The 17093-nt window shown below is 34.0% G+C and overlaps 2 protein-coding genes across 4 annotated transcripts; both read right to left on the bottom strand.

Annotated features, from left to right (window-relative positions):
* Positions 1–1514: 1514 nt before the first annotated feature.
* On the bottom strand, positions 1515–7526 carry LOC110802497 (polyadenylate-binding protein 2). 3 transcript variants are annotated; one of them, XM_056842927.1, is made up of 6 exons: positions 7307–7496; positions 7111–7213; positions 6084–6154; positions 2758–2949; positions 2502–2635; positions 1515–1684 (listed from the first exon to the last, which is right to left on the bottom strand). In XM_056842927.1, the coding sequence occupies exons 1-6, from the start codon at positions 7379–7381 to the stop codon at positions 1654–1656; spliced, it is 606 nt and encodes a 201-aa protein (XP_056698905.1). In that variant the 5' UTR covers positions 7382–7496; the 3' UTR covers positions 1515–1653. The 3 variants fall into 3 exon arrangements, with proteins under 3 accessions (XP_056698905.1, XP_021863611.1, XP_021863610.1); XM_022007919.2 differs by lacking the exon at positions 1515–1684 and adding an exon at positions 1730–1996 and having other exon boundaries at positions 7313–7526; XM_022007918.2 differs by lacking the exon at positions 1515–1684 and adding an exon at positions 1730–1996 and having other exon boundaries at positions 7307–7495.
* A 3652-nt stretch (positions 7527–11178) lies between these two features.
* On the bottom strand, positions 11179–12268 carry LOC110802496 (protein EXORDIUM-like 2). The gene has a single exon (XM_022007917.2). The coding sequence runs from the start codon at positions 12170–12172 to the stop codon at positions 11273–11275; it is 900 nt and encodes a 299-aa protein (XP_021863609.2). The 5' UTR covers positions 12173–12268; the 3' UTR covers positions 11179–11272.
* Positions 12269–17093: the final 4825 nt, after the last annotated feature.

Genomic DNA, 17093 nt, shown 5'->3' on the forward strand with positions numbered 1-17093 from the left:
CATCTAAAGAAACGAGTTCTACAAGTAAATTGGTTTATCCTTTTTCTCTCATATACGTAGAGGACAATATAGGAGTCTTGAAGAAAAATGGAAACTATTTCATGTTTGATTAATATTGTGATGGCTTTCCAGAATTTTGGGGGGAGGGTTTTCTACTTTTCTTGTACTTAATTACTACTCACTAGTCACTACTATCAATTTAAAAAACATAAAAAGGTGAGAAAATAGGGTCAGTCATACAAAAATAAGTTTATAAAAATAGGGTCAGTCAAAATTTGACTTTTAATCATTGAAATGTCGTCCAACAAAACGGTTTCTCTAACATTAATTACCTTTAGAAATTTCTACTGTTAGGTCTTTTACTAAAGAAATTTCTACAAGTCTTCGTCTCAAGTTGATTATCTTGACTCGCTTGGTAGTTTACTATTCCTCCAACTGTTAACTTTTTTTTGAAAGAAACATTAGACGGATGTCACTTCACAATATTGATCGAGGTTTCACCTTAAAACAAATATGCTAATAAGGGAAATAACACCTTAGTCTTAGAGCAATAATAAGGGGAGATTTTTATTTTGATAACTCTCAATCTCTTTCCTATGCCACATAATCTCCAACTCCAAATAAGAGCCCCTTTCCAAAAATTGTTGAAATGCACTAACTCTTAACACTATCTCTTATTCTCTCTAACCCTCTTTTTTTTCATGCAAAATATGTTGACGTACTCTAATTAAGAGTCTCTCATTTCTCACCTAAAAGCTAGCTCTTAATTTCACTGTTGCTAAACGCAGCCTGATTTTACTCGACGCAACTCTTTTTACTTTCATTTTTTTCATTCTAAAAAAAACTTTAACCATCATTTTTACTATTTTCTTCAACCATTATTGATATTTTGGTTTTAAAACGTTCAATTTTTTTATTAGTGTCACGCGTATCTAATCAAATTAGATTACATATTTCGATTGCAATGGACAATATTTTTACTGGAAGACCTTGGAATTGATGTAATTTTCGGATTTTTTCCTATTTTTTTTAGCCTTTTCATGCAATTGGTATGAAACAAATACTTATATTTTTGTACAAATTAAACATAATATAATTAACTATTTTTTACAAATTGAACAAAATATAATTAACTATTTCATATAGATTGAACATAACAAAACTAAGTATTTCGTACAAATTGAACAAAATGATGATACTAGTTCTTTCAACTATCTATAATAAAAGAGATGTCGACTAGTCATGTAATAGTTGTTTGTCGTGCATTAGTAGTGATGATATAACTTATTTCTGTTATGTTCAATTTTGAACGGAATTATATTTTGTTCAATTTATACGGAATACTTAATTCTGTTATATTTAATCTGTACGAAATAGTTAACTATATTTTGTTCAATCTGTACAAAATAAAAGTGTTAATTCCATACAAATAGTATGAAAAGACTCGAAAAAACATGGAACAAACGAAAATTACAAATTCTGTAAAAAACATTTTGAGCAACTTACCAATGTTGTACAAATCTAAATTTGGGCCAAATAATGTTGTGCAAGTCATACGGAGTAGAACAATAGAGACAGCGTGATTGGCGTGTTTTGAGGCCTAGAAGGAAATTTTCGTCCCTTTCCCTTCTTTTTCTCACTCCTCGTGAACAATTACGGATTTACCCATGCAACCCCGCTTGTCCTAGTGGAACCAGAAATGGACAGGAAAAGAAGAAGAGAAAAAACGCAAGAACAAACTAAGTAGGATAAATTATATCATCCTCAAAAGCTCACACACATAATTACATTGTTGATCATCAAATTCATTGTTACTGCTATCAAAAAGTTTCTCAGATAGTTCCTAAAAGAGTCACCAACTCTGATGAAGATTGATGACAAGAGGGCATCATAATATACCAATTCCCATCCTTCACAATTTATGTTCTAAACAAACTAACCATATTTTTACTAATAAGGGCCATATCGCATTGGCATTCTGAACCTCGGGGCTTTTCTGCAGCAGGAAACAGACACTGATTGAAATTTACACGACTAACGTCTACAAAAACTAAAAATCGTTCAGATAGAAAGGGTAGGGGGCAGTGCAAAGTGGGTTAAAATATACGAAGTACTACCCCCGTTTCAATGATCTGTACACTTTCTGTTTTAGCCATTTCATAATGTTCTTTACACTTCGATTTACTCTATTTTTGACATGAAAATTTCCTACCTCATCCTTCTTACCCCATAATATTTACAATTTTCCACTCACTTTTTCTTACTTTATTCATTTTTCTATTCTGACACCCATCCACCTTTTTACACATTTCTCTTACTTTATCCATCTTTTATTATATTCAACGAATTTTTCTACTTTTACTTAATATTTGTGTAAATAGTAATTGTAAAGATATTTATGAATCGGAGATTCGGAGGTAGTAAGAACTCTGTGAAGAGGAGCAAGTATATAAGAACCTTTGATTAAAAGATTAATAAAAGGACAAGTTATAAGAACTTACCCATATCCATAAGGTGGGTAAAAATATGGTGTTGCTGGATATGCGCCCCTAAAACCATAGCCGCCCATAAAAGGACTGGGACGCCTAGCTCGAAACTGCTTCATTCCTGGGACATTGGTTCTCTTTGCTGTCACCTTCAGTCATATCAAAGGAAAATCAAATGAATGGAAGGAGATAAAGGGCAATCAGTTCAGAGAAATGTAAAATTATAGACCACACGGAATGGCAATAGTAATTCCAACAAGGGACTCCTGACCTTCAATTGGCGGCCATGCAAAACAGATTCGCTCAAATTAATTGCTTCTTGAACAGCCTCTACCTCAACGAACTCCACATAAGCATATCCCTTAGGTTGCCCGAATTTGTTAGTCCGAATTGTCACCCTGTTTACAGTTCCACATGACTGAAAATGCTGCTGCACCTCTTCAGGCGTGCAAGCATAATCAACCTGCAACGTGTCTTTAATCAGGCTACAACAATTTAACCAAATAAGATCTGCTTGGAGAACCATGGAAGAGGCTCTTTACCAAAGTGCTTCTTTCGAATTCAATAAGAAAGCTCAATGGGACTACAACAAATCATTTAACTCGCAAAAAAATTGCCAAGGATGGGCTTCACAAAGTCAGGAGCGCCTGCTTAGCCGAGCATCCAATAAAACAATCATGGGATGTGAAAGGCATGATGGGGGGTCAGTGGTCAGATAGGCTGTTATGAAAGTAGGTGTGAGAAACTGAACTATGCTTTTCAGTCAAATGTCACCTAGCCTAGGCCCGGGCTTAAACTCTCAAAGGTATTTACCCCAATAATGCTTTCAGATCTCTATAAGAAGAATTAAAAACATTTTGAATTCTCGTTAAGCAGAAAACAGTCAATCGTTGCTCATTACTACCAGCCATTTTATCCTTTCACGTATCCACGCATCTGAATATAATGGAAAGAAACATAAGAAAAAGTTGCATTTCCACTCCAACCGAAGGTCTTACAACTCACAAATCATACAACCCGTACAATACACATATTATTCCCCCAAACCTCACTCGTCACTACTTTCGTTTTCCATCAAAGGGCAATATTTGTTTCATGAGAAATCATATAACAGCCAATCGACCCAACCCCATATAAACTTGTAGTGTCTTGAACCCTTAAATATGAGAATCAAAGGTCCAGGAAATATACAACTTCTGCAACCATAACACTCCATAGTCATTGTAGAACTTGGGTTCAAGGTTTCCTGCCCCCGGCCCCCCTGTCACCTACAAACTACTAAACTGTGATATAGTTCATTCAATAAATTACTACCTCTAATTATCCCACTACTTATCTCTGATATGTTTAGATTTTCCAGACTTCAATGGACATGCAAATGAGAATTGCTCTTCCCACTCAGGCCAAATCAAGTTTTCAATTTCCAGATCAAAACAGAGGTGTAACATGGTCAGAAGCAGCTATCCTTACCATTACATTCTGGGATTAACCAAAAACTTCACACATACAAGCATATTATTTATTCACACATCCATTTATGTGTCTGAGCCCACATCAAGTAATATTTAGTAGAACGGCCTCAAGAACAGTGCTAAACAATCAAGCTTCAGCAAGTGTTGAAGTCTTGATTTATCTTCTATTATTGATCAAAAGCAAGAAGCCAGGTCAAACTATATCATGTGTCCATACAAAGCATACCACACTAGTATAGTATACAATCAAACATAAGTAATATTCTGTTATCCACTGGACCATAAGCCCATGTTATCTCTCTTTCATTTGAAAGTAAAATGAGGGTTAAAAGGAATCTTATGTTCTCAAGATTTGTATTGTTCAAGAGCATAAGCTCAACAATTCATTCATGAGTCTTAAGAATGGTCACCAAGAGGAAGAGCTATACAAATAAAGCAACTTAGCTAGAGGAGCAAACTACTTCATGAGACATAAGAAAAAGTTGGTCAGAGAAACTACTTTAACTCAAAAGGCATCATCAGGAAACTGACAACAGAATTCTGGTGGGCACATTGCGTCAACAAGCCAGAGATTTAAGCATAATGTTTATAGATTGAGTACTTCAATTTCACAGGACAAAAGAAAAGGAGCAGAAAAAATTACACCGACGAACACTAGTCGCATCAGAAATATAATCTATATCTTTTAGCCAGAGCATCAACCATGACTATACTCACATAGTCCATCCTCCCCAACATGTCTTTTCCACTACGACTTCTACCACTTAGTTTAGCAACAATAGAATACTATTAACCATGACTATACTCACATAGTCCACCCTCCCCAACATGTCTTTTCCACTACGACTTCTACCACTTAGTTTAGCAATAACAGAATACTATTAAGTTGACTATATGAACCCTCAAATCAAATCAAAAAACAAAAAAAAACAGTTAGCTAGCCATAAAACTTCAAGAGTATTTGTTTATCCCAGATGTGTCAAAGAAGGATAGTACGGAGTACTAATTTTAATTCTTTCAATACTGCAACAACAGAAGATCGTTTCATATTAGATACTTCAACAATAAAGAAAACACAGCAATTGCTAAGCTAGTCTGCTCAAAGCTCAAACAGGACTTCGGCAATTTTTTTCACAGAAATCTATTACATAAACAAAATTCTAGATTACTCCTAAGAGTCAAGAGCATTTGCTGAATTTATCCACAAAGCATTAAATTGACATGTCAGGTAACATTTATTCGTTAAAAGTTGTTCTGGGACAATTCTTTAATAAAACATCTAGAAATCCAAAGTTCCTTACCCCATATAAGTTATTTACTAGTTGGAACATGCTTCTATATATTAGAGGCAGTGTCTACAGACAGGCTTAAATACAGATACATGGCTCCAAACTCATTCACAGTATTTCAATGCACTAGTGATATCAGCAACCATTTCAATAACTTAGAAACTGATCCTGATATTGATTATCAAACTCTGATTTATAGTACTAAATCCTGTCTCCCAAAGCTAATGAAATAGTTCCTATAAGTCATAGCAAAGGTACTACAAAGCACACTCCCCGTTTCAGGTATAAAGATAGCTGATCATGTGCAGCAATTTGACAATGGGATCCTTTGCTCTTGGCCGGCTATCATTTCCCACTCCCTTTTAAAACGGAAGCATATGGCCCTGCACTCCATGAAGTATTTATCTAGTGTCTGGCCCAACTGGGTTCACAAGAGTCCTAGAAGACTACTGACATTTTTTGGCTGGAATCTTCTTCCAGATAAGAAGGTACTACTAACCAGCCATTCAGATCAATTTCTGCTGATATAGTTCATAATTCGGTTGTACCCCAACCACCCTCAGGTGCCAAATGTGATGACGTGCCTAGTCTTTTGAATTAGACCTTTATTTTTCAGGAGGAATTTATATGGTTAGTGGAGATTTCATGTATGCACAAAACCATAGGTCGAAATATGAGTACTAATAACAGCACAATACAGTCAAGCACAAGTATAACATAATCAACCTAATAAGTTACAATCAAACAGAGTAATTTGAAAGTATAGAAAATAAGCAATTCAAAGGAAGACTTCGTGTCAGTAATCAACAAAACTGGTAATTGGAAATTAGACTCACATTGCCCACAAACACTGATCGAGAATCAACTTCTTCTCTGTTTGCCTGGTCAGCAGCCACGGCAGCAGGATCTGCAAGGCGCACAAAGCATTAATGACTGACACTACTGCATAGTGAAAACAATAGTAGCAGTGCGATTGCTTCCAAATGCACCAATTTCAAACAATTCATAATCAAATAACATTTCAATATGCACTGCTGAAAGATCTACAATTTACCACATCTGTTGTTATTCTGCCAATCAAGTCTAAGAGTTTATAAAAGCTAAAATCTTAGTCAAGAGCCATGACCTTAAACTGTAATAATGTAATACTCCCTCTGTCCCCTTTTGTTTGCCCCATATGCTATTTTGGTCCGTCCCAAAAAGATTGCCCCAATACTATAAATGATCATGACGACCACAACTTTACTCTCACATAAAATATATTTAGCCCACCATTTTTATCTTTCCCAATTTCATTCATCCTAATTCTTAATAACGTAAACAATAAGGGACGGAGGGAGTACGATATAGGTATTAAGGCAATCATATATACAACCCATGTCACAAGAAGAACTACCTACACTCTGTTACATTAGCATGTTTATTCAAGGACAGAAGAGAAAGGGGGTGTAGTGAAAACTGAAAAACGATTCTTACACATTTATTGTCCAACCAAATGTAATGAATTCATACTGAATATCACATATTAAGCTCAGTAAATACCCTGCTAAATATGAAACATCTCACATTATAGTTTATTCACTGTACATTTCAGTTAGAACCTTGATCAAAACAAACAGGGGGGGAAATCATACAAAAAAATCTCTGATTGCACCGTTAGATAACAAATTCCGTGATCACATCATAAACACAATCCAGGAGGCACTCGATCAATCAAAACCCCACACATTAACAAATCAGAACCCTAGAATCACCCATTCGTGCAATTCATCAACTAATCAACAAACACGTTTGAAAAAATACATTAAGAAAATCTTTCTCAAAAAAAATAACAATAATTTTAAAAAAAAACGGAAGAAGAACCTTGAACAGCGCCCATCTCTTTCTCGACTTTAGCCTGCATCTCACGAAGAGCAGCGGCTTCATCTTCCATTTCCTTCAATCTCTTGCGCATATCTTCAACATCCTGCAATTTAATCATACATTTTCGTCACTGATTAGGGTTCAATCAAAAAAATTCAAAAAATAAAAGGAAAAAGAGAGAGAGAAAGTAGAAAACCGCAACAGGCTCATTGTCGTTGTTGATATCGGCGGGGGAAGTCATGTCGACGTCTTGCTCTTCCGGCTGCTCCATTGCCGTCGCACCTCCGTCCCTTTCTCCGTTCTTCTTCTCTCTTCTGTGAGCTGCTACGAGACAGCAGCGGAGGAGCCGTTTGGTTTGGTGTGTGTCAATGTGGAATTATTGTGAATTTCGTGATTTATTATTATTATAATCAATACTGATAAACTGTTACTACTTTCTTTCAACAAAACTTATCATGTTTAATATGGGCCTTTAATTACAACCAGTTTAGGTTCAGCCCATTTAATAAATGAAGTACTCGTAACTCGTTATGTCTATCAATGGTATGTGAATGTTGCTTGTGCTCTAAGGAAGGCTAGATAGAGATAGAGCTGGTTATGGGTCGGACCAAGTCGAGTTAATTAACATGTTCGATCCTGCTTGATCTTTCTAGAGACGGCTTCAATGCTACAAACGGTTTTTTCACCTCCGAGCGGGAGCGGAATTTCGGCATGCTGTGATGTACATCACAGGGCATTTTGTGTACCATTCATTAAAAAGAAAGTACAATTTCATTAAACGGAGTACCATTACAATAAAAACATGTATCATTACGATAAAAACATGTACCATTACGATTAAAACATGTACCATTGAAATTCAATTTATTTACAGAAATGCCCCTGTGATGTGTTTTGAAACACATCACAGCATGCCGAAATGACTTCCTCCGAGCACAATTGACTTGTGATCGTTTATAAGTTTATAATGCATATTTATCATATGGTGGATGTAGGATTGCGCTTGTTGGGTTCGACTAAGGGTGAAAGTTTGGTTTTCGGTTTGGATTAAGGCCCAAACCGAATCTAAACCGAAGTACCGAACTAATTCGGTTTTCATTTTTTGAAACCGAATCCAAACCAAATAAACTTTTAATCCAAACCAAACCAAACCGTAGTTTTTATTTTCAGTCCAATCCAAACCATAAAACCGAATTTTCATGGGCCTTTCATTTGGGCCTGTTTTTGGGCATGTATTATACTTGTTTTTAGCCAATTTTTGGGCCCCTATTATACTTTTTAGCCAAGTTCGATTTATTCGGTTTTAGTTCAGCTTATTCGGTTTCAGACTTTCAATCCAATTCAAACCATAAAACCAATTTTTAAAAAAATCTCAGTCCAAACCGAACCGAATAGGAAAAAAAATCGAACCGAATTTCTTATTCGGTTCGGTTTGGTTTGGTTTTCGGTTTTTTGCAACTAAACTTTCACCCCTAGGTTCGACCACTATGTGCGGCTAATGATTAGTTGTGATTTGTGATCTTTAATAACGTCTCCAAGACCTAACCACGATTCAATGTGACTAACAACCAAGAAGTGTCAGTTAATAAAGTGTTGAAAATGTGGTCTCCAATACCTAAACCTGTGATAGAATCCCGTCTACGTTATTTGTCATTTGTGTTTCTCTCTACACCAAACACAATCAAAAAGTGTAGTTTGAAGTTTAAAACTTATAAACTTACTGTCCCAAAATTACAAGCTTGGTTGCATCGGTGGCCACCGTGACAAGTCAAATATGTCTAAGACAACTCAAAGGCTACCTCTTCCCTAGCTAGTTCCCTCTACGCCTCTATAAAAGGAATCGGATCACTAAATAGGAAGTATGCAAAACTCGGAGGCTACCCCTTACGGTCCGGACCGGCCTGACCTGGCCCAATCCCTTTCCCACACGCCCCACATAAAACAAAAATAGTTGAGGCTGGTACAATTTGGTAGTATTCGAGTATGGGTGATGATAAAGGTCGCAAGTTGCGATAACATTTAGTTATCGCAATCTTACGTGTCAGAGTTTAATAGGTACATATAGACGCCACGTAGACTATGCATCATCGAAATATTTTTACTACCAATGCAATATTTTTACTATAAAAATATGTAAATAAGGTAATCGGTATAAAGAAAGAAACAAATTAGAATATTAAGATTTTCAGACATTTTTTTGTAATATGTATAATAGGTTATACAAGTTAAATATTTTAGTTTCCAATTTAAATCATAACACATAAGCATGCCATGTCATTATTGTGACACGACTTAAATGTCGCATGTTGCGACCTTTATCATTTTCGTTCGAGTATAGAATATGTCGGATATAAAAACATGTGATCTAAATTGAACAAAGGACGCTCCAATAATTGTCCTAAGACACAATAAATTAGGCAACCGTACAAGCCTATCTCCAATGTTTTTGTTTGCGTTTGTTGGAGTACTTTGTATTGGGCCACTCTAAAATCACATCTGATAATGAAACGAAAAGGATTCAACTCCTATCATTACAATTCACCCGACTACTCTTTAAAACTTATGTTCATGATTCTTTCACAGAGTAGCAAGTGTACAAGCTAAGTATTGCTATTTGGCTATTTGCCAATATCTCATTCACATTAGTACAAAATGTTTTTGTCACTTTTTTCTAATCTATATCTTTATCCATTTGTTCGGAGTAACATCTTTTCAAAGTCCACCTCGTTATACTATTACTATTATCTTATTTTGGTATGCTTTTTAAGTAATTATTTGTACTACGTGGGCGTGTGCATAACGGTAGAAAATAAGATATGAAGTAATTATTTTGTCTACGTCTTTTAATTAAATTCTTATATTATGATCAAATAGCATGAGTAATATATGGATATAGTACTCTGTAATATCCAAGTTCTTTCCAACTAACTCGTTATATTTGTATACTTTCACCTCTTTCTTTGTCTTCTAAAGTTTACAGGTTAATAAGGGAGCCTCTCAACGATTATCGTCCAAACTTCCGCTCTATTTCCTATAAGGAAATCACGGCAAATGGTGGGTTTTGGCAAGACAACATCTCGTTGGTGATGCAAGCAAGCCATTTCGACAAAAATGGGTTGTACTTGTCACAGTTGCAATTAACACCCTACTACTACTATGTATTTTTGTTGTTTTATACGGAGTAAGTTATGTTAGAAACCTTATTGACGTAGTTTATTTAGGTTATACTAGGTGAAATTTATTATATTTTATACAATTTACCCGATATAAAATAATAAAAATCAAAGTTGGTGGTACTCCGTCCTCATGGATTTGTAGAAAGGAAAATCACAACCATGATATCAAAGTTTAACATTGTTTTTGTTGGATAAAGTTTTGTAAGATGGTGGTGATGCTAAAAGCCTGAAGTCACTTAATTCACCACTCCTTTCTTCCATCCTTCTGAGTTCTGACAAAGAAGCAAATCTCCCATTCAATTCGTATCATTATTATGTGAATAAAAAGGCATACGCATTAGCATTAGCATTATATTCCTCTAACACCCCTTTTTCCCTCTTTCCCTCCCATATTATTCCCATACATATCAACATCTTTATAGTTTTCGGATTTGGCCTCTTCCGGAATAGAAAATGAATCATTTATCACTCATGTAATCTATTTGCCAATTATTTGGAATTAGATAATTCAAGACTAGTATATTTTCTATTTGCAATATTATTCACCCATTATTTAGTGTCAAATAGTTCAATATACGGAATTACGGGGTATTTGCTTGTTTTTTTAATTCTTTAAGTTAATAAAGAAAGAAAAAAAAAATACGGAGTACTACGCAATAAAGAATACACATTCTTTAAGTTGTCATCATTCAAGTTGCTCACTTTATGAAGTACCACTACCAAATTTACATGTAACACAATACGACAAACATCTCAAATACGAAACTAGTAGATAAGAAGATTTTAATACCCACCCGTGAACCCGAAATATCTACATGTTGATTAATCAAGTACTCGTACATTCTTTTTTGCTTCTCTTCTTTCAATTTTTTTAAAACCCTTTTCACCCCTAACTTTTTACTTTTTACTTTTTCCAGGAGTATTACACAATACACTTAATTTTATTTTACCCTATGCATCAGTTCAATCCATTTACTCCCATAAGATTAAACAACCGTTGAGCAAACGGAGCCTTGAGGATCCCACATCGCCGGGACCAAGAACTTCCTCCCATTCACCCCATTCGCATTATAACTTGCTCCGGTTACCTTTTCCACGGGTAAGGTTCCGGGGAATCCGGGGTAAGCGCCCGGCCCGAATATCCCGGTACAAGCGCTTACCGCCTCGAGCGGGGCTGTTGACGGCCCCTGAAAATACCCGTCAGAGAACGGGTTTGTTACAGTCCCCGCCAACAGCGTTGCCAAATTGATGATCATCCCATCAACACCAACGTCTCCGTTAGGGGCCACCAGGGGTGGTGTTTGTGGGCCATACATAGGCTGGTAAAAAGGCCAAGCACATTGACCAGTACACTGGGTTGCAGAGTTTCCAACCCATATGTAAGCCCGCTTAGCCCCGCCCCTGCCCGCTGACCCATGTGACCCGCACCTCATACAGAACCCTTCTACGGCGACGTCTTGGGCCGTGAGTATGATATCAATGGATTTAATTTGATTACTGGGCTTTGAGGCCAGCCCAATTAGATGGGAGTTTTTGAGGTTTTTACCAAACGGGTAATCCTCATGGAGGACTTGTTTCCCGACAACGAGGGTAGTGACTCCTCCCTTGTACTTCTCGGTGGTCCTCCACCATGATGCGACGGAAGGGCGGGAGGCCCGCGGGGAGGTTAGTGATTGGATGAAATCAACGATGATGGAGCGTTGAGCTGGTGTAAACTTTCCGTACCAGATTAAATTCACCGAGAACTTTCCTTTTAAGAGGGGGCCGTTGTGGTATTTCAGCGTTAGAGGTTGCTGTTGTACGAGAGCGGCGGAGGAAGGGGTGGCGGTGAGGTGAAGAGAGAGAAAGAGGAGAGAGAGAGTGGCAAAAGTGTAAATTGGGGCCATTTGTAGAGGATAGTACGGTGATGGTACTACGGAAGAGGGAAGTATGACTGTATGAGTGTGGCTTGTTGGAAAAGAGGGAGTGAGAAATGTGAAGAGTAATGGAGAAGGTGATTTGGTATTTATACTGGGGCTGTGACCATGCGGGATGACAGATTGACAGCTGTAGTGGAAGTAGACTTGTCTATTGGGGCTGTGAGTTTGTGACCATGCGGGATTATGAATTAAAAAATGTTCAATAAATTAAATTACATTAGAGAGATGGTCAAGTAAATTTCGGATTTTATGAACTTAGATGAGTTGTAGACTTGTAGACTACTCTCTCCGTCCTTTAATATTCGCACCGTTTTAATTGGATACGTTTGTTAATGCATAACTTTAACCATTAATATCTTTAATAATATTTTGAAAATATATATTAAGATGAAGCCAACAATATATTATATATTAACATTTGTTTTCATATATTAGAAATAAAATAGGGTCAAAGTGAATTATGTGAATAGTGCAAAAAGTCAAAACGGTGCAAAAAGTCGAAATCACGTCTAACAAGATTAGTTTCATTAAGTGTATGCTTATCAAACACCAATTTTTAGTGTTTAAGAGAGAATTGAATAAATACAATAAAAGAATTAAATGATGAGAGAGAAAGGGAGAGAGAGAGAGTGAAGACATTTAAGAATTGGTGTTCATGAACACCAAATGGAAAATATGAGGTGACTTAACAATATTGCTTTTTTTCTTTAAATGCAAAATGGCATTTTAGAGTATCTCCAATGGTTATAGCTAGGGACTGACTTGAAAATTATAAAAGTTTCAAGCTAATAGCTATACCATTGGAATGAAAATAATAATTTAGCTTGGCCAAGCAAATTAGATTGTTTAGAGCATTTTCAATGGTAAGCTAATTTATAAATTAGTTTGTCATGCCACATAATATTTCAAGCTACTTTCATTTCTAAATAGTTAGTACCCTAATGGTTAGCTACTAGCTTAATATTTAATGTAGTCATATTTGTCAATCAATATTATAATTTAATTTAATTTAATATTATTTCATTGGCCAAGTTTTTCCAAGCAAATTAGCTTAAAATAAGCTAATTTGCTTGGCCAAGCTAATTTATCATTTGAACTCCAATGGTCAAGCTAGTTTATTATTTTCATTCCAATGGTATAACTATTAGCTTGAAACTAATAATTTAAATTTAATATGCGTTTTAAATTTAGCTTGGCCAAGCAAATTAACTTATTATATTTTACTTAATTTAGGTAACAAAATAGGAGTACAAAATTTGGTTTCATAAATTTTCTCATGCAAATTTATACTTAGTCAAATTCAACCATAAAATGGCGTATAATTCGAATTAAAATCATATTACACCCAATAATTATAACAACAACGTGTTTATTATGCTTAAAATTTCTCATAATCTCATTTTATTACTATAAATGTAATGATTTTCAAACGGTTGGGTAAAAAACGGGTTAAATCGGATTTTGACCCATTATTTTTTGGATTACGGGTCATAAAATCTTATTCAAAGGCCAGTATTTTCATATCGTGTTCGCGTCGATTTTTAACAGGTCTAGTAATGTTTAGTGAAATAACATGAGAATAATTTGATTTTTTTTTTTTTTGTGTGATATAGGGTGACAGGCTGTGATATTCGTAGATGACGTGGATTAAAATAAGTGTAGCAGTGATGGTGACTTATGTATTGACGTGTAAGGTTTGTGTTTTGTGAACTCCGTAGATAATTTTACATTTATAGACCAAAGTCAGAGCTCTTATTTTTAGGCTAGCTACAGCCTGCAGGCCCCCTAGTAGCAGTGGAAATTAATGGCTAAAGTGATGCTTCTTTTTTGTTCATTATTTTAACTTTTGGCGAAAAATATGGGATTAATAAAAGTTAACTGGTGTTTATATCCCATTTTCCCGGCCCATTTCACTGTATTTTGCCTTTCAAACAAAAAAAAATCCATCTTCCCGGCCCATTGTGCAATTATTTGCTTTGCAACACTTTGGTAACAATTGTTAACTGCTGTACCCGGGTACAGCCAACTCTGGCTGTACCCCCCAAAAATGACGCGCTCATATTGTTTGTTCATTCTTGTCGACTGTTTGTTCTTTTTTATTGTACTGTTTGTTCATTCTTATTGTACTGTTTGTTCATTCTTGTTGTACTGTTTGTTCATTTTTGTTGTACTGTTTGTTCTTTCATGTTGTTTTTTAAATTCATCATCAAATTTTCATAATTGTTGTATTTTTTGTTCTTTCTTCTAGAACTTTATGTTTTTTTTAATATTGTTTGTTCTTTCTTGTCTATTTGTTTGTTTATAATAATCATATGGTTAATGACCATAATTAAACTCTTCATTAATATTTTATTATTTTTTTTTGTATTGTTTGTTCTTTCTTGTTGTACTGTTTGTTCTTTCTTGTTGTTTTTTAAATTCATTCATCAAACTTATTGTTGTATTGTTTGTTATTTCATGTTGGCTTTAAAATTCATCATAAAATTGTTCATAATTGTTGTATTGGTTGTTCTTTTTTCTGGAATTTTATGTTCTTTTTTATATTGTTTGTTATTTTTTGTTGAATTTTTTGTTATTTTTTGTTTATTTTTTTGTTCATAATAATTATCTGTTTTACTGTTTGTTCTTTCTTGTTGTATTGTTTGTTCTTTCAGGTTGGCTTTAAAATTCATAATGAAATTGTTCACTTCATTGGTCTTTTATGTTTTTACAAGCGCCTATATTGTTTATTTCCCAATAAATAAATAAATGTTCATTTCCAAAATAGTAAATGTTGATTCCAAATAAATAAATAAATGTTCATTTCCGAAATAGTAAATGTTCATTTTTGTAGTTTATTTCCAAATAAATAAATAAATGTTCATTTCCAAAATAGTAAACGTTCATTCCAAATAAATAAATAAATGTTCATTTCCGAAATAGTAAATGTTCATTTTTGTACCAGTATTTGTTCTTTCTTGTTGTATTGTTTGTTTTTTCATGTTGGCTTTAAAATTCATCATAAAATTGTTCATAATTGTTGTATTGGTTGTTCTTTTTTCTGGAATTTTATGTTCTTTTTTATATTGTTTGTTCTTTTTTGTTGAATTATTTGTTCTTTCTTGTTTATTTGTTTGTTCACAATAAATATATGGTTAATGTTCATAATGAAATTGTTCACTTCATTGGTCTTTTATGTTTTTACAAGCGCCTATATTGTTTATTTCCAAATAAATAAATAAATGTTCATTTCCAAAATAGTAAATGTTCATTCCAAATAACTAAATAAATGTTCTTTTTCGAAATAGTAAATATTCATTTTGTAGTTTATTTCCAAATAAATAAATAAATGTTCATTTCCAAAATAGTAAATGTTCATTCCAAATAAATAAATAAATGTTCATTTCCGAAATAGTAAATGTTCATTTTTGTACCAGTATTTGTTCTTTCTTGTTGTATTGTTTGTTTTTTCATGTTGGCTTTAAAATTCATCATAAAACTGTTCATAATTGTTGTATTGGTTGTTCTTTTTTCTGGAATTTTATGTTCTTTTTTATATTGTTTGTTCTTTTTTGTTGAATTATTTGTTCTTTCTTGTTTATTTGTTTGTTCACAATAAATATATGGTTAATGTTCATAATGAAATTGTTCACTTCATTAGTCTTTTATGTTTTTACAAGCGCCTATATTGTTTATTTCCAAATAAATAAATAAATGTTCATTTCCAAAATAGTAAATGTTCATTCCAAATAACTAAATAAATGTTCTTTTTCGAAATAGTAAATGTTCATTTTTGTAGTTTATTTCCAAATAAATAAATAAATGTTCATTTCCAGAATAGTCAATGTTCATTCCAAATAAATAAATAAATGTTCATTTCCGAAATAGTAAATGTTCATTTTTGTACCAGTATATTAATGTTCATTTTAAACAACACAAAACGAAATCGTTTTGGATGGGGGTACAGCCAGCTTTGGCTGTACCCGGGTATAGCCAAAAATTTGCGCTTTGGTAACTCTAAAGTCCTCAATTTGATTTTTTTTGTTTGCAATTGAGATTCGAAGGCAATACAAGTTCCTAATGACGTAAGGGATTTAAATTTGAGACATATCATATACAAATCATCATACTTAAGTATTTAACCATTAGACAAATATTTCATTGGTAAATCCTCAACTTAGTTAGTCTTAATTACAAAATATAATCATGTAAGTCATGTAACGCTTTTTCCCACTAATTTGGAATAATTCATAAACCATAAACCCTTCCCTTTACAAAAAGAAAAGTGTAAAATAACATGATCAATCTTTCAAATTGCGGGGTGATAAAAGTTAACCGATTTCCTTGATTCCTCTATGTAATGAGTCTATGACTCCGATCTTCTTTTTTATTACTCCGTATGAATTTTGGAACGTATTTCTCTTGTATTTTGGTCGTCAAACCTTTAACAAGTGGAGTATTTTCTTTAGAAATATAAATACTTTCTCCGTTCTGAAAATATCGCACTATTTATTTTTTACATTACTTATACTACGACTTTGGTCTTTTGTGTGATTCGTACGTAAGGAAATTTTAGTCATGTGGAATCATGTTAGATTTGTATCGATATATATTTTCTAAATATTAATCTTTTATAATTTTTTACTTGCACACGATTTGAGATATTAAGAGTCAAATTAATGGTTAGAGGAGTACTCCCTCCGTGTGGGGTGTGGTTCTGAAATTATTTGTTTAATAGGAGGTGGAACATTGGATATATTAGATAGATTATTTAATTAGATGGTGGGGTTGATAAATTAATAAAAATGGCAAGGGAATCTCTTAAATAAATACGGTCGGAAAAAGCAAGTATATCCCTTAAATAAATACGGAGGGAGTAAAAGTCAACTATGGTGCGATATTTTCGGAA

This window comes from Spinacia oleracea, chromosome 4 (genome assembly GCF_020520425.1).
Source record: "Spinacia oleracea cultivar Varoflay chromosome 4, BTI_SOV_V1, whole genome shotgun sequence".
NCBI classification, from domain to species: domain Eukaryota; kingdom Viridiplantae; phylum Streptophyta; class Magnoliopsida; order Caryophyllales; family Amaranthaceae; genus Spinacia; species Spinacia oleracea.